Below are 21,010 nucleotides of genomic sequence, written 5' to 3'. Positions count from 1 at the left end.
AAAAAAAAAAAAAAAAAAAAAAAGAAAGTCTGGTAGAATTCTGTACTACAACCATGTAGCCCTGAGGGTTTGTTCCAGTGGTGGTGGTGGTGGTGGTGGTGGTGGTGGTGGTGGTGGTGGTGATGGTGGCAGCGGATGCGGCGGTGGTGGTGGTGGTGATGGTGGTGGTGGTGGTGGTGGCAGCGGAGGCGGCGGTGGTGGCGGTGGCGGTGGTGGTGGTGGTGGTTTTGTCTTGTTTTGGTTTGGGTTGGGAGATATTTAATTACTGCTTCTATTTCACTAGGGGATATAGGTCTGTTTAAATTGCTTATCTGATCTCTGATTTAACTTAATTTCTTTTATGCTTTCCAATTTGATTGAGTACAGGTTTTTAAATTATGTCCTTCTGATTACAGGATTTCATCTGAGTCTGTTGTTTTGCATACCCCCTTTCATTTCTAAGTTCGTTAATTAGGATATTTTCTCAATACATTTTAGTTAACTTGGATAAGGGTTTGTCAGACTTACTGACTTTCTCAAAGAACCAGCTCTTTGTTTCATTGGGTTTATATTTATATTGTTTGTTTGTTTCTATCTTATTGATTTCTGCCCTGTGTTTATTGTTACTGTCTTCTGCTTTGGGCTGTGATTTCTTCTTTTAGCCTTCAAGTATGCTGTTAAATGACTGTTAAATGCTTTTAAGTTTTCTGTTGCTTCTGCTATTATTGATATCCAGATTTAATCTGTTGTGGTTGGATAGAATGCAGAGTATTATTTCAATTGTCTTATGTATGTTAAGCCTTGCTTTGGGTCTAAGTATTTGGCCAACTTTGGAGAGAGTTCCATGCAATGCAGAGAAGTTTTTTTGTTTGTTTGTTTTTTGTTTTGTTTTTGTTTTGTTTTGTTTGTTTTAGTATTTGGGGGAAATGTTCTGTAAATTTCTGTTAAGTCCTTTTGGCTTATGATATCCTTTAGCTTCAGCATTTGTCTGTTGAGTTTTTGTGTAGCTGTCCTATCTTTTGGTATTCAAGTCTCCCACTCTTAGTATATGAGGTTCAGTATGTGATTTAAGCAGTAGTAGTATTTCTTTCACAAACTTGTAGTCTTATGCTTGAGCATAGATATTAAGAATTGCAGTGTCCTCTTGGTTTTATTTTAATTTTATTTTTTGATGAGTGTGTAGTATCCTTCCCTATCTCTTTCGAGTCATTTGGTTTGAAACCCATTTTGTCAGATATTAAAAGGACTACATCTCCTTGCTCCCTAGGTCACTCTCCTTGGAATATATTTTTCTATCCTTTCATTCTGGGGTGATGTCTATCCTCGATGTTAAGGTGTGCTTTTTGGATTCAATAGAAGGGTGGATGCTGTTTTCGTATTCATGCAGCTAATCTATGTCTTTTATTTGGGAAATGTAATTTTGATGTTGAGAGACATCAATGAACATTGTTGAATGCTGTTGTTTTGGTGGTAGTGTTGAGGTAGGTGTGTGTGTGTGTGTGTGTGTGTGTGTGTGTGTGTGTGTGTATGCGTGTGCATGCGTGTGCATGCGTATGCATGTGTATATAAGTGTGTTTCCCCTCTTTTGATTTACTGGTCTGTGACAATGGAATCCTTGTGTTTTCTTCAGTGTGGTTAACCTCTTTAGTTTGGAATTTTCCTTCCAACACTTTCTGAAGAGCTGAATATGTAAATAAACATTCCTTAAATTTGGTTTTATCATAGAAGGTGTATTTCCCTATCTCTTCTTACTGAAAATTGTACTGATTGGATATAATAGTCTGGGCTGACAGCTGAGGTCTCTGAGATTCTGCAGAACATCTGTTCAGGCCCTTTTGGATTTGAAAATCTGTATTGGGTTGCCAAGTGTTATTCACATGGGTCTCCCTTCCTATGTTACTTGGACTTCTTCCCTTGCAGTGTTTAATATTCTTTCTTTGTTCTGTACATTTACTATTTTAATTATTATATACCTGGGGGACTTTCTTTACTAGTCCAGTCTGTTTGGTGTTCTGTATGTTTCTTGTACCTTTGAGCAACTTCTCCTTTTGGTTAGGAAATTTTTCTTTTGTGATTATTTTGTTGTTGTTGTTGTTGTTGTTGTTGTTAGTGTTAAAAAATATCCTTTGACCTGTGTTTCTTTTCCTTTCTCTATTTCTATTATTCTTACAGTTGATTTTTTTCATAGTGTTCCTGATAGTCGTGGTGGTTCATATGAATAGTGATAACTATTAGAAAGCAGGAGTGCCTATGACACTAAATAACTCTGTTTATTCAAAGTTATGGTAAGTCCTGTTTCAGTCTTTTTGGGTTTTTTCTCTTACAGAGATGATGAAGAGAAAAAGAAATCTCCCTCGGAAGGTACTGATGAGAAGGCTAATGGAACGCACCCAAAGACTATCAGTCGTATTGGGAGTACAACTAACCCATTTTTGGACATTCCTCATGACCCAAATGCTGCTGTGTACAAAAGTGGATTTTTGGCTCGTAAAATCCATGCTGATATGGATGGAAAGAAGAGTAAGCATTGCCATTTTCTGTTTCATTTATTTCATCTTTAGGCTTAAATTTTAAAGTGAGTTCACCAAAAATAAAGCTAGTGATGAAGAAAAATTTGTATTTATGTAAAGAAGTATTTGTGAAATTAGAGAATGCATCCAGTCTTAAATTAGAGACGCACTTTTGCATCTGATCTTTTCAGAGTCACTCCAGGGTTCTAGAAATGGAGAACTACTCACAGATCATTCGTTTTTCAGCTCTAATTCATTTGTGTATCCGGGGACTCAAATAATGCTGATTAACACTCTGTAGCACTGAAGGCCGGGCGCAGAGCCTGTCTTCACGGCTCTACATTTTGGCTATATTTGTAACACATAGACTCATCAGTGGCACAAGGTCCTAGAGACAAAGAAGAAAGAAATTCATATCCAAAGACTATGTGGAATGGTGGCCTTAGGTAAGGTAAAAAGGAAACGCTGGGCAGAGTGGTGTAGCTTGTATTGGGAGGCTGAAGGAATGATACTTGATGGCTTCAGTCTCTCTGTGTATCATAAAGTGCTACTTTCACGTAGGTAAGTGCTACTTGAAATTTGGAAAGAAGGAAATTTGTTCACATAGAATAATATTTGGAGGGAGTGAATGAACAGTTTATGTATTTGAGTAGGCTAAAATTTATGCATGCTCAAAATTAGTAGACTTTACCTATGGGATGCTCCTCCCTTCCTACAGACACAAACATGGAGTGAGGGAGTGGCAGTTTTGTGTCTGTGACAGACACTTTACCCAGGGTATTACTGTGATCATTTACATCGTGGTCAGTAAACTCTCTGTGGTGTAATGGCTTTGATACTGGCTTACATTGCTCAATGGATTTTTTTTTTTTCTGATATCTCAATGATCTAGGAGTCCCACATTTCCTGTGAACTTCAGATACTAGCTTGACAGACTTAATTTTTTTTTTTTTGACACTATTGTGTTTGGTCCCTTTAGGACAAGTGACACCAATTAAAACTAGTTTAGGAAAAAGAATCTACTGAGGAAGAAAGATTCCTACCAGTACAGGAGTTACAGTCTCCTTCAGTCCTTCCCCTAACTCTTCCATTGGGGTCTCCAGGCTCATTTCGAAGGTTGGCTGTGAGTATGTGCATCTGTAATGGTCAGGTGCTGGTAGAATGCAGCTAGGCAAATGGCTCTTAGATAGATGCATATAAATTAATATTAACAGTAAAGAGCTTTCTAATCCTTTAGTATATTCTAGGTCAGGACTCTGTTTACCTAACTGAGGAGATGAAATACTGTGGCTCACAGCATCTATTTGGTTATAATAGTAATAAGAAAGATTTCAAAGAGTATGATACAGCTCTCAGAAAAGGAGTTGTTGGCAGTAGAAACAGCCCAAGTCTTCATTTTAGCATGCACATCCATCCTTTTCCATGCACCAAATGTGAATAACCTATTAGTTATGCAAACCTTGTTTAAATTCCATTTACAGCCACAGATACACTTCTTTCTCTAAACCTGCCATATTCGTCATCAGCTTTCATATCCGAGGTACAGGGTTAGGGTTAACCATTTTCTCCAGTCAGGCACTCATACAGTTTCAGTCCATGATCTAAATATAAAATAGAGGCATGTCTGATATAACCAGTGATAGAGGTAATGGAGATTTAAAAACAGAGAGAAACAAAATAAGTCCACTTTAAAATGCTTGTTCATAAAACTGTTTTAAAACCTGAAGTATTAGCACATACTAGAATCCCAGCATTTAGGTAACAGAGAGGCAAGAGGAGCTTAAAGGCCTGCCCAGCTACATAGTGTGTTCATGGTCAGACCACACCAGACTAAACAATTAGTTATGTTACATGTGTGAGTTTGTATGTATGCCAGCATCACCTACTTCTCTGAAGACAACATTGTTATGCCTTTAATAAGAAAAGAGTTAATATGAAGGACTACTGAGAGATTATTTTCCTCAAAATATTGACTTGCCTTGAAAAGACCACCTGTTCATTCAAAATTGATGTATTTTACTTTTTAAAAATTGTTTTATGGGCTCAAGCTTTTCAGGTTATATACATAATTTTCTCATGGACATATTTTAAACCTTGCAGTAAATGAAACTTTATTTTATTTTGGCCTTTTAAAACTATGTTCAGAAATTATGTGTCCAGGAGACAACTAATGATTCTGGTTACCTGCTTGTATCCCACGGAAGGTACATGTTTACCAGAACCATTAACTGTCATTAAGGGAAAGCTTTGAAAAGTCAACTTGTAAAACAAGATGTGTGTTTGTTATTTTACCAGACAGAATGAAAAAAACAATACAAACTTGTTTTTATCAATGTGTTGTTACTTATGGAAACCAACAAAATGATTACATTCTCAAAGTATATTCCACATAATTAAAGTCAGTAATAATTTAACAATAATAATAATTGCTGAACATATAAACTTTATCCCCAGAACTTCATGTATGAACTCCTTTAACTTTGACATATGAAGCAAATGTTCTCACCCACTTATAGATAAATGAAATCTTAGTGCAGGCTTTATTCAATACAAAGTGATAGTGTATTAGGCAAAAAAAATCTGATTCTAGCTAACTGTAGTTTATTATTAAAAGCAATTTGTATGAGAAAATGTGCCTGGAAAACAGTTGAGTTCTGTGCTTCTTGTGGTGGGGACATTCTGCCACTTGGGTGGTATGCATTTAAGTGACCCTAGGTTGAAGTAGGAGCAGTGGACTCTTCACTTGGCTGACACAATACGTTTTAAATATTAGAGGGCATTAATTTAGTTAGTCAGTTCCTATTGACAATGGCTTCTGCAGATAATTAAAGCCTGGTGCTAGGACTCCTCACAATAGCTACTTTTATGTCACCAGTGTCATTTGTGACCATAATGCCATCAGTTCATGATAGTATGCAAGAAAAATAGACTCATATTTGTATCTTTTTGGTAAGATTGTGAGCAAATTAAGTGCCTAAATATTTTTGTTTTAAAACCCTTGTAAGTTGAAGTACAGGTAATTGAGTACTCCTCTAGAACCTAATACTATTATTATGTGGGCCTTTGTTCCCTTGACATCTGGGTTTGGTGGAGTATTATTTATTTACAATAAGAATGCCCTTTCACAGTCCTATATTCAAAACAAAAAAGTATGTTTTATGTTAATCTCCATTTGATGGCTGCATCTTTAATTTAAATCTACCCTGTTAGGCAGTGAAGTTAGTGAAAAGAGGCCGCCCACCATTCTCCTCAGAAGCAGTACTTCTGACAGGGAACAGTGGAACATAAACTGCCAATCTTTCAGCACCAAAAAAGTCTGGGTACAGAGTTCTGACGTATTTCTTGCTGGAAGAGAAACTCAATTTTTTTTGCTGCGTCGAATTTTTAGAAGTTCTTCTATTTTTGCTGTTTACCCTTTAGGTTTAGTTAACATTTAAGAGCAGGAGAAAATAAGTTCTGTATCTCTGCTATGGTAATTTAATGCAAGTATTGAATTAAGAACATTGCATGGAGTTCATAGGCTTGGTGTGCATGAAGCCGGGGGCCCAGTCCCGAGCACCACCAATAACAGCGTGAACCACAAGAGAGCCACTCAGGTTTGCTCAGACCATACATTTCTAGATTCCTACTTTCTGCCTGAGATTGTGGGCAGTAATGAACACTGTAAATTAATGGCATTTCCATGTCTGTTAAGCAATGATCGTGGTGGCTTAGAACTGCATTTTTCAAGTGCTGAAGTGAATCACCATGAATTTCTTCTTTTCTTCCTTATAACTTAATAGATCTATTCTTAACATAGATTGCAACAAACAATATAAGATCCTTTTTTCCTTTCCTTCTGTCCTCTTAGAGGAAGCACTTTGCACCTTTTCCTTTGTATATCCAAGATGGCAGCATCACTCCTCTGTGCTCTGAGGGTTACTCGAACACAATCTCAAACCGCAAACCACCACGTGCACTGGAGATGGTCACTACGGGTCTGACTGTGTAAACAGTGGCTGGGCGGGGCTGGGCGGGGCTGGGCGGGGCTGGGCGGGGCTGGGCGGGGCTGGGCGGGGCTGCACAAGTTCATGGCCAAGGCCCTTGAGCTGGCTCCATCTTAATGATTTGCACCGTACCACTCAGAGCAGCGTGCAGTTGAAAACTTTACGAGTTGCTAACTTCTAGAATTTTCTGCTTAATGTTTTCTGCTGGATAATAGAGAACACAGAAGAAAAGCTACAGATACAAAAGGGGTTAAACAAGTTCCCTTAAAGAATTAATCATGGTAGTACTAAAATTTATGTACAAAATTTAGGGCTCCCACAGAACCAAATTAAGAATTTGACTTCTGAAATGAGATGGGTCATTGATATATTTTTAACATTTTCTGAGGACCAGTTTTGTGCCCATAATACTTCCCTTAGAGGAGAAGGTAAGAAGAGTCAAATATGTCTGAGCAGGTTTCATGAAACTGAGCAGAACACTAACTTCCAAGAGGAAGGAGATGAAATCTTCTGTGATAGAGATTATGGGTTCAAATATTCCAACAGAGAATGAATACAGCTCAGAACCCGTAAACTGGGAATAATCGGTGAGGCTTTTTGTACTTACCACTGTTTTTGGCTCATACAAGGAACCAAGCTGTTATTTCAGCCACAGACCATCATGGTCTTGCTAAAAGGGTTTGGGCCAATAATGATGCATTAAGTAAAATATGGCATAGCTATATATTATCCTTTGGAAATGTTTGTTAAGTAACATAATAATATATCAGTATACAGTTTTAAAGCAAGAAGTTTCTTATTACAATGTAAACACAATTATAAAAATTTTAGAAGGCTATATATTATATTAGTGATTTACTGTATGTGGGCGGTGAGGTGTATGTGTTTACACGTTTATTTTTGCCACTGATTCTAGACAAATATATGTATGTATATTTGGATGTATACAAATATATGTAATGTATATCCTGGAACATGTTAGTTAAATATACATTAATACAAGGAAGTATTTTAAAGTCATAGCCAAATTAAATAAAATAAATAAATAATGTTTAGAAAAAATGACGGATACAGAAAAGTATAATACTTATTACCATGTGATTATCATTCAAAAGTGATAGTGACTAAGGTATAATTGTACATATTTTCTCTCTGATTTAAGATTATTGCACAGTCATCCCTCCTTATATGCAGAGCTCTGGTTCCAAAACTGCTGTGTACTGATGGGATATTTGCAAATAACCTACGAGCATCCCACATGTACTTAACTCATCACTGTATTACGTATTACTTGTAATACCTAATACAAGCATGTGATACAGAAATCGATGTTGTACTATATAGTTTAGGAATTTAAAAAAATAAATTCTACATGTTCAGTTCAAATGCAGCTCTAACTGGATGCTCCTTTAACTACAAGCACATGAAGGAGTTTCCAAGAAAAGAATATTCAAAGGGGAAAAGCCAGAGTCTGGGGAGCTGGGAAATAGCAGGCGATTACATCAAGGTTCATTCTTGGTAACTCAGCATACAGCCTGGTACACAACAAATTTAAATCTTGCTTTTTGAAACTTTTATGGGTAAGGGGAGATCATCATCGGTATCTGTATTCAGTTGAAGCACAGGTAGGGACCCCAGAGTACAGAGAGCTGGCTGTGCTGTTGACAGTAAACAGATGAGGGGTGTGGGGTGATTGATTGGTAGACAGTGTTTTAGCATCACTTAGTGACCTGCAGAAAGGCAGCTGACTTGTTGTTCTTGGAGAATCCACACTGGTCACCCTTTTCTGGAAAGATGGGAAGCACTTGACAGTCAAGGAAGTCTGATGAATGCAAGCCATTTGGCCTGAGTTAGAACAGCTAAGCCCAGGATGGCCTCACTTGACCATTGTCTTAGTCAGGGTTTCTGTTCCTGGACAAAACATCATGACCAAGAAGCAAGTTGGGGAGGAAAGGGTTTATTCTGCTTACACTTCCATACTGCTGTTCATCACCAAGGAAGTCAGGACTGGAAGTCAAGCAGGTCAGGAAGCAGGAGCTGATGCAGAGGCCATGGAGGGATGTTCTTTACTGGCTTGCTTCCCCTGGCTTGCTCAGCCTGCTNTCTTATAGAACCCAAGACTACCAGCCCAGGGATGGCACCACCCGCAAGNGGACCTCCCCCTTGATCACTAATTGAGAAAATGCCTTACAGCTGAATCTTGTGGAGGCATTTCCCCAACTGAAGCTCCTTTCTCTGTGATAACTCCAGCCTGTATTGAGTTGACACAAAATTAGCCAGTACAGCCATGTATCTGAGTTATCTTTCAGAAGTTGCTGAGGTCTCTTATGGAGCTCCTGAGTTTGAGAGAATCAGAACCAGCCCTGATATGTCACTTTCCTTAAAAAACAAATCTTGTCTGGAGCTGCTCATCCTAGCCCTCTGTCTGGGGTCTGCTCATCCTTGCTGTCTGGGGTCTGCTCATCCTTGTTGTCTGTCTGGGGTCTGCTCATCCTTGCTGTCTGTCTGGGGGCTGCTCATCCTTGCTGTCTGGGGGCTGCTCATCCTTGCTGTCTGGGGGCTGCTCATCCTTGCTGTCTGGGGGCTGCTCATCCTTGCTGTCTGTCTGGGGGCTGCTCATCATCCTTGCTGTCTGTCTGGGGTCTGCTCATCCTTGCTGTCTGGGGTCTGCTCATCCTTGCTGTCTGTCTGGGGGCTGCTCATCCTTGCTGTCTGTCTGGGGGCTGCTCATCCTTGCTGTCTGTCTGGGGTCTGCTCATCCTTGCCATCTGTCTGGGACTGCTCATCCTTGCTGTCTGTCTGGGGGCTGCTCATCCTTGCTGTCTGTCTGGGGTCTGCTCATCCTTGCCGTCTATCTGGGGTCTGCTCATCCTTGCTGTCTCTCTGGGGTCTGCTCATCCTTGCTGTCTCTCTGGGGTCTGCTCATCCTTGCTGTCTCTCTGGGGTCTGCTCATCCTTGCCGTCTGTCTGGAGGCTGCTCATCCTTGCTGTCTGTCTGGGGTCTGCTCATCTTTGCCACTGTGAATTATTTTTATTGACCTGAAGCTGCTTTTGCCTACAGGCATTTTAAAGGTGCCAGTGAGGTTTGGGCTGTTTTACAATTACAATGACTGACTTGAATTGCTATTTGTAGAGTTGCATGCTCAGCAATGGCTGTGGCTGCATCATTCCATAGGTCACAGGGTGCTCTGAATTTAATAGGACTTGATTGTTACCAGTAATCCTCCTCCTCTATCCATAACCTTCAACTTTAGAAACAGACTGTAAGGCATTAGCAATATTCACTTAGCACATAACCACTTTGTAAGTTTTGTAAAGAGCGCAAGGCGTGATGAAAACTCATTAGTATGTTGCTCTTAGTTCAATGTTTACAGCTTTCACTTTAGTGAAGTTACTGGACTTCAGTAAGATTTTGCTTCACTCCACTTTTTAAAGTCTACAAGGACAAGTTTTCTAGAATCTTCACTCAGCTACATCTGCTTTATAACATACCTGCTTGCTACAATTTTAAAGTCAGTTGTCCCTGCTGAATGTTCCTTAACTAACCCCGAAATATCCTTATAATTTGTCAACCTATATTAGTTCTTATAATATAGATTATGCCATAATCTATATTATATTGTAATATAATATAGCCTGGTTATTTTCTGATATTTTATCCCATATCCAATAGCATCTTAATAGAACATTTTATATTTTTTTTCCATAAATGACCTTTTTTTTATCTTTTTTGTTTGCCTTTGTTTTTGTTTTAGATGTTCTGAAACTTGGTCTTACACTGCAGCTTGTGATAACCTGAACTCTGTAGCTCTATTCATGCTAGTTTCAAACTCATGACAATCCTCCTGCCTCACCTTCCTGAGTACATGCCGGGATTATGGTCATAAACTACCATGCCCCACTGCCCACTCCTCTTTTTGCATCCTATCTTCTAACATGCCTACCTGAATGGTAGCGTAAGTACTATACAGTCTTCACCATAGTATTAATACCTGCTGGATCATATTTTGTGTACCTGCCTATTTAGAACTTTTCAATTAGTAATGGAAGGTGTATCTGCTCTGTAGATACCAACTAACCAGAGTACTTTTGGAAGCGCCATTTTAATTTGAGGAGAGTGCTATGTTATACTTGTGATAAATTTATGCAAGTATTAATACATGGAAAATTAATTCTAGGACAGAGAATTCTAGGACAGAGAATGGTACTCAGTGATAGAGCATTTGTCTCATATGCCCCAGGCCAGAGGTTGAATTCTAGGAGGCGGGATAAAGAGAGAAAGAGTGAGGAGAGGATGAATATTAATATTTGGAGAATGAAGGAAATATGCACTGTGCTACAGAAGTGGATAGAAGACTCCTGGATTAAACAACACTTGACCTAATTGAAGTTGAAGGGTCAGGTCATGATGCTATCTTGGAAAGAAACATTCTAGCAGGAGATAGTATGAGATTTTCTTTAATTAAATTCAAAACCACATGTTTCCATGACTAGCAGAAGAGTTTTCCTGAATGAACAAATAAAGGGATATGTCATTATTCTCATACTTCCCACCTTGTTTCTTTGTAAGCCCTAGCTAATGTGCACGTCTAGTTACCTTCTATGCTCTTTTACAAAGCCAGCCAAATATCTACATTCATCTTGGACTTGTAGCAGAGTCCACCCATGGAAGCACCTCTTTAAAAAGCAGAATGGTGCATATATGAGTTCGATTTGAATGGTGCATATATGAGTTTGAGTTTGGTTTGAATAATGCATATATGAGTTCAGCTTGAATAGTGCATATGAGTTTATTTTAAATGATGAATATATAGGTTCAGTTTGAATGGTGCATATATAATTTTGGTTTGAATGATGCATATATGATAGGTTCTGTTTGGTGCATATATGAGTTTGGTTTTAATGATGAACATATGAGTTTGGCTTGAGTGGTGCACATATGAGTTTGTTTTAAATGATGAATATATAGGTTCAGTTTGAATGGTGCATATATGAGTTTGGTTTGAATGATGTGTATATGAGTTTGGTTTAAGTGATGCATATATGAGTTCAGTTTGAATGGTGCATATATGATTTTGGTTTGAATGATGCATATATGATAGGTTCTGTTTGGTGCATATATGAGTTTGGTTTGAATGGTGTGTATATGAGTTTGGCTTGAATGGTGCATATATGAGTTTGTTTTAAATGATGTATATATGAGTTTGGTATGAATGATGCATATATGAGTTTGGTTTAAATGATATGAATATGAGTTTGATTTGAATGATATATATGAGTTCCGTTTGAATGGTGCATATATGAGTTTGGTTTGAATGATGCATATATGAGTTTGGTTTGAATGATGTATATATGAGTTCAGTGATGCATATATGAGTTTGGTTTAATGTTCTCTTGTTTATTAATGCTTGTATAGAAAGTTCAGGTTGTCATTTCTAGTTCATTGATACCTTAATGTCAGCAGGACTCAGGACTAAATGGGCACAAAGAATGTGTTAATAAATACATCACACTTCATGCCCTCTCCCAGGTAAACTAAAAGTGCTAAGTGTCCTCTTTCCAAAGTGGCCACACTCTCAAAAAAGAAATTATTCTTCTCCCAGCAGATAGATATTAACTACCAATAGCTCCTTAATTGTGGATGGACCCCAAGAACTCCTCCCTCATCCATTCTAGCTGAATTGATCTTGTGCTGGTAACCAGAGCTAGTAACTCAAGCTTGTAAGAATTTGAGTTCCATTTCACAGATGACAGGGTTTCATAGAATTCCTCCCATTCTCCTGTTCTTACATTCTTTCTGCCTCCACTTTGAAGATGTTCTCTGAGACATGGCTGGAACAGGTTGAAGGGGAAGAGTTGGGGTATTGATAAAGGTATTTGGGTTAGGGCTGCATACTTGAAATCATTATTCTTAGCACTGACTAGTTATGTATCTTTCCACTGACTGCAAAATGAAGCTCCCTCTTCCCAAAATTGAGAGCAATCCATGTCTATGAGTAGAAACAAACAAGCAGAAGGAAGTTTGCTGACATGACCATTTTGAAAAGAGTATGTTCTTCATTAGACCTATCACGCCCCAATCGTGGGTTTACAATTACCTGATCAGACTTCAAATCAAATCAGTATGTTGTCCTATAATAGTTATGCCCTATTAAGCCAGTCGGTATATCTTGCCAGCACTTTGGTAGTTTTTGCATGTCGAGTCTTGTTTCTCCTCCAGGAGCATGTGTTGAAGTTAAGCCCTGTTCTTCCTCTCAGCTCCATGCTCCCAGAAATAAGGTTCAGACTCAAAATATATTTACAGATACCTTGGCCTGACAGCTAGGCTCTTCTCTAACTAGATCATGACTTAATGTAACCCATTTATTTTGATGAGCATTCTGCTATGTGGCTGGTTACCATGTGTCTGTCTTGTCAGATCTTCCCAGCAAATCTTCTGCCTGGCTCAATCCCAGAATTCTTCCTGCTTCTCAGATGTTCCACCTCTATTCTACCCTTCCCTATAGGCCATAGGTTTTTTTGTTTTGTTTTTTTTTAATCGACAAGTGATGTATTCATACAACACATAAGATATTCTTTCTACAAGCATGTGTAGGACCTTCTAGTACCATGAAAGCAATCTGCAAATAAAGTGTACACAAAAATAAGGGTAGAATATATCCTGATCTTATTCATATGCTTGGAACAACTGAACATTGTAAATATGAAACTTGTAACATTATCATATTACAGGACTATGACCAGAAATATTAAGTGAATAGTATTTATAGTAGGAGAACTGGTAGGCATTAGAGTGCTATTACATCTCAATGCCTTACCCTAGTTCAGAGGCTTTGTGAAGGTATCAGGGGCTTTACACTAGAATATTCTAGTTCTCTCCCTTCATGTTCTGTTCTCTGTCAATAATGTAAGCTTATTCCTGTCATATAAAAGAAAGAAATCTTTTTCTGTAAATCAATGGGTATAGGTTAGACTGCCCCAGTTTTTCCTTTTTAAAAAACACAAGTAACTGAGCAGGCGAGACTATGCTTATCTTACAGAGAAAGAATATAAGAATCAAATGATTCTTTAATATATAAATTGCCTTGATTCAAAGGAACTCAATTTAGAAATATAACATTACAATAGCATACAATAGTATTGTGTTTTTACCACCCTGTTATAAACCCGGGAATAACTAATACTATCATTTGCTTAATACTGTGTGACTCATCTCCCCTGGCAGCCTGCTATGCTCACCTTGGATCTAGTTGCTTCAAACACTAATCTGAAAGATTCAGAGCTATTTTCTGCTGATAAAGATTTAATACTGTCATAGTTCTCGTGCTTGAGGATATTTTGTTAGGGATAAATATGCATTGATTACCCTTCACTTCCCTTATTGATTCCTGTATCATCTGTGGCTTATCTAAATCTTTGCAGAACAGTTGCACAAAGCAGACCCTGTGGGCCTGAGCTGTCATCTGTAGATAGATACCTGTGGGCCTGAGACACCTTCACTAGGGAAATAAATAATGTTTAAAAATATCTTCTGCATTTTACAAATCTAATCTAGATGTGTCCTCATTGTATTAGTATAGAATTTTTACTGACTGCATCTTTGTTTCTTAGTTCAGAAACTATTGGGTTTATTTTGGAATGCCTTTGTTGAGATTGCAGTATATTTTAAATATATTTCTCCATGAATCTAATGATATTGGAAGAATATTGGTTCCTTGTAGAGTTCATGATTTAGCTCATACATGTGAGATATTTTAATTGTCTTTTATAGTATTTGCACAGTAAACATTAGCCACTACTCTTGTTACAATAATCATATTTATTATACTATTTTTGTTTTTCATTTTTGAATTATACTTTTTGGTGTTTGCATTATTACTCTCTAGAAGTGTTGGAGATTCTCTCTCCAACAACAATGCTGTACCTCTCTTCTAAGATCTTAGCTGTGAGCAGGGATGCATTTGAAGGCCCCAGATTTCAGAGAAGCTAGAGAAAGTTCCTAAATCCCCTCCCTCCAGTCTCACTACCACCTTTCCAGCTCCTCCTTCCTAGGGTGTCCTTAAGTTTTTCATCTGAATTGCCTCAGTAAAATAGCTTTGGGATATTCAAATGGACAACCTCCCAACAGCTTTCTTAACTGTTCAGGGCTTCACAGATAATTAGTTATAGTTATGTAAGTGTGTGTTAAAGGGCATTACCTACCTGAAATACTGGTATAGACCAATTAGAACAGATATATATATAAGGCTAGCCCCAGCCACTGTAGCAAGTAAAGTCTCCTCTCCTCTCTCCCTCCATTCTTTATTTAACTTACTTCAACCTCTGTGTTCTGACTTTTTCTCCCACTTATACTATTCCCACAGTTCTCGTCCTGAGGACGAGTGCCCTTCCTTCCGCGTGTCCACCCATGGGGTTTCACTTCATGCAGTCTCAGTAGCAGCTCAGTGCAGTTGGTAGCGAGTGGAAGCAGAGAGCCTCCCAGCCTACCCCTGTGCACCGTGGTCCTCTTTCCAAGTCATTTATTGATGCCCACAGTCCCTGAGTCGAGGGGATGGCAGTTCCTTTCCTTCAGCACTGTGGTGAGAAGCACTCAGAGCTCTGCTTTACTGCACACTGGCTGTAGGCAATGAACACTTGCTGTGAGTACTACGAAGTGCTTTATTTAAGTCTTAAACAGATTGTAGCTGACCAGACAAGATTAAGCCTTACACTTGTGTGGAAAATGGGAAAGTATCAAGTAGAGCAAAGGGTGTCATGACATTGGTCCTCAGGGGTGGTGCTCAGGACGACTTGGCATTGATCTTCAGGACTGGTGTTCAGGTTGCTGTCTCAAATAAATTGCTCTTTAGAATCTGTTTCTGACAGATGCACTATGGTGGTGCTAAAGAGCCTTTACTTGGGCTCATGGATAGATTTCTTCTTTATGGCAGAATGATAGATTTGTAGATATTTGCATTGAATGTTTCAAGATCTCAAACACTAAACTCAGAGCTCAGGGAAAGCTTTTCAACACTAGAACCTATAAACACATCATAGGAAATATATTTCTCTCTATTTCTGATTAGAGGTTAGCCAGTCCTTTGCTTATACAATGTTATACAAGTTAGCCACATATTTTAATGCACGGGCTAAAGTTCTGAGAGATTGTGTAAATTTTCAGGAAAAGATCAATTATGAGATGATATGAATTCTAGCAGGCACCATGATGCATCTCAGTCCCCTCTGCAGCAGATGACACAGATCATGGTCACTCTTGTCTCTTGTGTGCATGATTCTTTTGTGGGTAGCATCAAAATTTATCATCTCATAAAGCACAGCCGCACCTGACAAATTCTCTTTCATGTTAACATGCTATTTTTTTTTTACAGTGGATTTTGTATTGTGCAAAAAAAAAAAAAAAAAAGCCTCACAAATATTTTCAGCACATACCTTTAAACTTCACCTAGGAGAAGCAGAATGGTATTTTTCTGTTTCCCCTGGAAACCTGCAGAGCGGATGTTTGAGGTCTTTCTTGCCAGGTGGCTTCTCAGTATGTTGCTGGCAGAAGCACTTGGATTCTGTAGGTGGGCGGTTACCTAGGTCCCAAGCTGAGAGCCCTGAGAATTCAGTTGAAAGAAATCGGTATATGAATATTCCCTAAATTAATCAGGTGGCCAAATTAAAGAAAATCAGATATATGCTAGAGGGATATGAGCAAATGCCCCTCCCTCTGGTTTGAGCAAACATGTTTATAAAAGCTACATTTCCTAGTTACATATTTCAGTTTTATTAGAATAAATTGTGAACTTTTGTCTGATCTGTATTTTTGCTTGAGTGATTTGGTGAGTTGCTTAAATGAATAGAGAAAATCTGCTTTAAATCCTAGAAAAATGAAAGGAATATAAAGAGTTGTAAATGAACTGATTTGGGTAATCTTTAAGGTGGTACCTTAAGCTGCTTATACTGCACAAGAATCTGTGAATTACAGTGATGGATGATGTCTGTTCTCAGTCATACGTAGTCTAGGGAAAGAGACATTTAGTTAGGAAAAACAAACTCAACTGCATGTGGCAATATCAGAGTTCTACACAGACCGCCATGGATGTGATCACAGAGCTATGCTTTGGTTGAAGCACTGAAAGAAAACTGCTGGGGGAGTGGTCCTCTCCTAATCTAGCCCTTGATATCTCCTCTTGAATTCATATGTATGAATTCTATATTCTATTCTAATCTGCCTGTTTCTGTTTTCCTAGTCTGAGATTCATCTGCCCTGTAGGACAGGGTAAAGCTGTGCTCCTACCGTTCTTCTTCTAGCTTCTCCTTCGAGTTGTATGACTATTAGCAAGCTGCTTTTCTGAGCTTACTTGTCATAAAACAAGGAAAATCATTCTGTGACAGGGTCACTATGAGGATGAAATACAGCAACACATGGAAAGTATTTTAGAACAAATAGATTTAAAGAAACTTAGTTTTCATTCTACCAATAGCTAATAAACCAGGAATATTGAAAAGCAGTCACCAAGTTGAAGTTTTAAATTGTCCCTCTAAAGAGCTGATTTCGTCAACTAAACATTTACATTTCCCTTCTCGTAGCTCCAAGAGGAAAGCGAGGATGGAAAACCTTCTATGCCGTCCTGAAGGGAACCGTTCTTTACTTACAAAAGGTAAAGTACAGTGGGTAAAGCCAAAATTCACTGCAGTAGCGACAGCGTGTCAGAAGCATGGGCGCATGTGTTATTCCTGCAGTGACAGTTTCCTGAAGTCCATATGCTGTGTCCATTACCTTGGCTGTAACTCACTAGGTAATCCTGACTTTACTTGATGATGGCTCTTGACAGTCAGCAGTTCTTTTCTTAACTTAATTACAACTATCTCCCAGATCAAATGGTGGTCCATAGAAATTGCATTAAGAGAGTTAAAGAGACTTCTGAAGGCAAAGGCAGAGAACCATTGCACTCAGCATCACATGGCACAGAGTCATGGGAGACAAAGTCATGTAGAGAGGTGTTAATGGCCAAGAGCCTGCTGGAATTGCTGGAGGTAGTTCAGGGCAGAGCTGATTCAGCCACAGGTACAGGATCTTGCTGAGTTGAAGTCCCTGGAACCGAAGTTAGGACCTTGTCACATATAAGCCCTGAAATATATGCACTGGGTGGGATGATGGTTATATTCCATGGTGATGAAGGCATTCCACCCTTCCTTGGTCTGATGTGTCTAACAGGTTTACAGGCCTAGATTTTCTGATACAATTTTAATAGGCACATGTGTTCCTGATATACTTCAGTAAGTTCATAGATAGTAATTTTTTTTTTCAGGAACAAGTTATTAGTCTGCACCTTGTGGTTTATGCTGGGCAACTGGTGGTTTTTAATCACACAAACAAGATGTTCTTCATTGGAAATTTTACTCAAAATAGAGTCAACTAACTACTGCTATATAATATGAAGTCACCTTGGACTAGGCTCAGCGTGAAAGTCTTTGTTCCATTTAGTATGGAGTATTTTAAAGCTTGTCAGCAATTTAGAACAGGACATAGCCTGATCACGGCCAGAAGAGCTGTACGAAATATTGACTAAACATGGATTTTTTTTTATACTAAGATATACAAAAAAGTCAAATTGAACATCAATAGCACTGTTTTATTGATGCTTAGAATGTGTGCGTGTGTGTGTGTGTGTGTGTGTGTGTGTGTGTGTGTGTGTGTGTTAGAAAAACCAAAGTTATATAGATACAGATATACACATGATCAGGGAAATGGAAAAGCTCTGTTCTAATTGTTCTATAATCAATATAGTAAGCTAGACCTTGTGTATAGATAACAGGCCAGTGACAAAGCCTAATTCCATAAATATTTATTATATTTATTGTATAGATTCATTATCCATTTTGTATATTATTTGACCATCTCTTACTTTTAGTCACATATGTACATACACTCTTTATGTTCTGGAACTTTTGCAATTAACAGTTCAGATGTATCCAAGTTTCCTAGGAACATTTTCTATCAGTTCTTTTCTTCCAGTTCAGGTGTACATATCTGTGGTTCAGCTTATGGTTCCTGTCTCAATGAAGAGTAGTCTCTAGAGCTTCAGCATGTAACTTTGTGTGGATGGAGACTGGAATGTTAAGTGATAACTGCAGACCATTCTATGAAGAGGCAGGGATGAGTTAGGGCTGAGGAGAAGAAAGTCACTAATATCAGTAGTATCTGAAGATTTTTGGGAGAGGGACATGGAAAGAACACATAATATGGTGTATACCCTCTGCCATTTTAAAAATACTTTAAATGTTTATATTTTTATTGTGTGTGTGAATTTGTGTGCAGTGGTGGCCAATGCCCTGGACCTAGAGCACAGATAGCTGTGAGTCATCTGATATAGATGTTAGGAATTGAGTTCTTGTCCTCTGGAAGAGCAGTCCTAGTCGTTATTGCTCAGCCATCTTCTGGCACCCTTTTAAATGTTAATGCAAAACATATTTCTTTTCAACATAGCAAGTCCAAGGGTTTTAGGAATGTATGCAAGGACATTAAAAGAAAAAGTGTGTGTGTGTGTGTGTGTGTGTGTATCTGTGTGTGTGTGCTTATGTGTGTATATATTCTATATATTTATAAAACATAATAATGCTATTGAGTACATTTAAATACTGTTGATCATTTGTAGATCTTTAGAGAAGATGTATTCAAGAACTGTTTCTTTGTTTCTTCAAATAGTATTTTGTTTGTTCTTTCCTTTCTGTTTTTGTTTGCTTTATAAGTTGTAGCTGTGCCTTTTGGTTTGGATCACTGAGGAACAGGCAGACTGCCATTTCCTAACATCCTCGTTTAATTGTTCAGTGGAATATAATCCTACTTCTTTGTGGTTTTGGTGGTCTGTCCAAAAATTACCAAGATTTTTTTGATTTTGATTTTTGTGTTTCTGAATCTTTGGTGATTTAGTGTCTTAAATATTTAGGTATTTGATCCCTCGAGTTGATGTTTGCTCTAAGATGTATATGGATGGACAGATTAACCACATTCTATTCCCCATAGTGTATCACTGGCCCCAGTAAAAGCGCTGGTCCTATACTTAGGGGCCTTCCTGGGCTCGTGTCTTTTGCACATTGTTCTGCCTTCAGACCGACTGTGCTGCAGCTTTGTTATATGTTTTGATATCAAAACTGTGATTCCCACATTCCTATTTCTCCAAATAATCTTGGGCATTCGGGCTTCCTTGTGAATGTAGAATTTATTTTATAATGTCTGTTAAAAGTGTTGATAAGATATTGATTCCACTGAATTTGTAGGTTGCTTTGAATAATATGGATATTTTAACAATATTAAATTTTCCAGCCCCAAACATGGCCTGTCCTTTTAATTTTTTCTGTTTAGTTTCATTCAGCAGTTCTTCACAGTGTATTGATCTTCTGTTAATGCGGTTGCTTATTCCTAATTGTTTAATGTTTACTAACACTTTTCTAGTGGGCTTATACAATCCTCATCAGGTTGTTCCACTTAGTATATGCAAGTGCAACTGGTTTTGGGTATTAGTTTATATTATGCAACGTTGTTAATTTTTATTAGTTCTAATAGGTTTTGGTTGATTCTAGGATTTCTGTATGCATGATCATACGGGAATATGCCTAGTTTTAAAATAATTTCATCATAGTAATGATAAACTTTATTGAATTTTAATATTGTACTTTATAGATTTGTTAAGGAATATAAATATCAATATGAACCTCTATATGAGAATTTTTTGTTTTGGCTGATTTCCCTATGTTAAATTATGTTCTATCTTTCCTGATAAATGCTTCTAGTTTGGATCTTTGTTTTTTTTTGTTGTTGGTTTTGTTTTGTTTTGTTTTTTTGTGCTCTGAATTATTCAGCCTACTATGGTTATTGGTAGGATTTTACATCTACGTTAATCATTAACATTGGCCGGTAATTTTCCTTTCTTATAGTATATTTTTTTATGGTTTTGATGTCAAGGCCATACTGGTCCCTAAGATGAGTTTAGGTATGTCCCCTCTTCAGTGCTTTGGAAGTGTCTAAAAAGTATGTGGGATTAATTCGCTGTTAAAACCATTTGAAAGGTTTTTGGCTGACTTTAGTTTTGTTTCTTTCCATTATTATTGAGTTTTCCTTCTTACTTGTAACAGATGTTAATATGCTCTATTTTTCCATGCTTTAACCTTGATACTTATGTTTCTTGTGATTTGTCCATTTCTTTTAGATTGTCCAATATGTTTCTACATGGTTAATCATAATAATTTCTTAGAAATGTCTTAATTTCAGTATCATCAAGTAAGCTATTTCATCTCTCATTTTATTAGTTGTGTGCTTTCTTCCTTTATTATTCTAACTAAATGTCAACCAAGTTTATTGGAGGAAAAATACTTCTTAGAGACCTCTCTTTTTCATATCTTCCTAAGATTTAATTATTTCCTTTCTTTGATAGTTCGTTAGGCATAACATTAAGAAATTTAATGTTGCTTTTCTCTTTACTGCAGATGCTCAAGGCCATGAGCTCTAACTGGGGCTGCTTTTCAGGCATCTCCTAAGTTTTGATTTCATGA

The 21,010-nt window shown here is 37.8% G+C and overlaps 1 protein-coding gene across 6 annotated transcripts in view; it reads left to right on the top strand.

Moving 5' to 3' along the window:
• Nucleotides 1-21,010, top strand: part of Psd3 (pleckstrin and Sec7 domain containing 3) — a 522,390-nt gene that overhangs the window by 450,075 nt on the left and 51,305 nt on the right. For all 6 annotated transcript variants that reach the window (XM_029532004.1, XM_029532006.1, XM_029532007.1 and 3 more), the window contains 2 exons: nucleotides 2,306-2,499; nucleotides 17,048-17,118. In XM_029532004.1, the coding sequence (XP_029387864.1) occupies nucleotides 2,306-2,499; nucleotides 17,048-17,118 (265 nt within the window). The remainder of the gene's footprint in view (nucleotides 1-2,305; nucleotides 2,500-17,047; nucleotides 17,119-21,010) is intronic.

Source organism: Mus pahari, chromosome 19, assembly GCF_900095145.1.
Source record: "Mus pahari chromosome 19, PAHARI_EIJ_v1.1, whole genome shotgun sequence".
NCBI classification, from domain to species: Eukaryota; Metazoa; Chordata; class Mammalia; order Rodentia; family Muridae; genus Mus; species Mus pahari.
The sequence above is the reverse complement of the archived record's forward strand: the minus strand, read 5'-3'. Positions and strand labels throughout refer to the sequence as shown.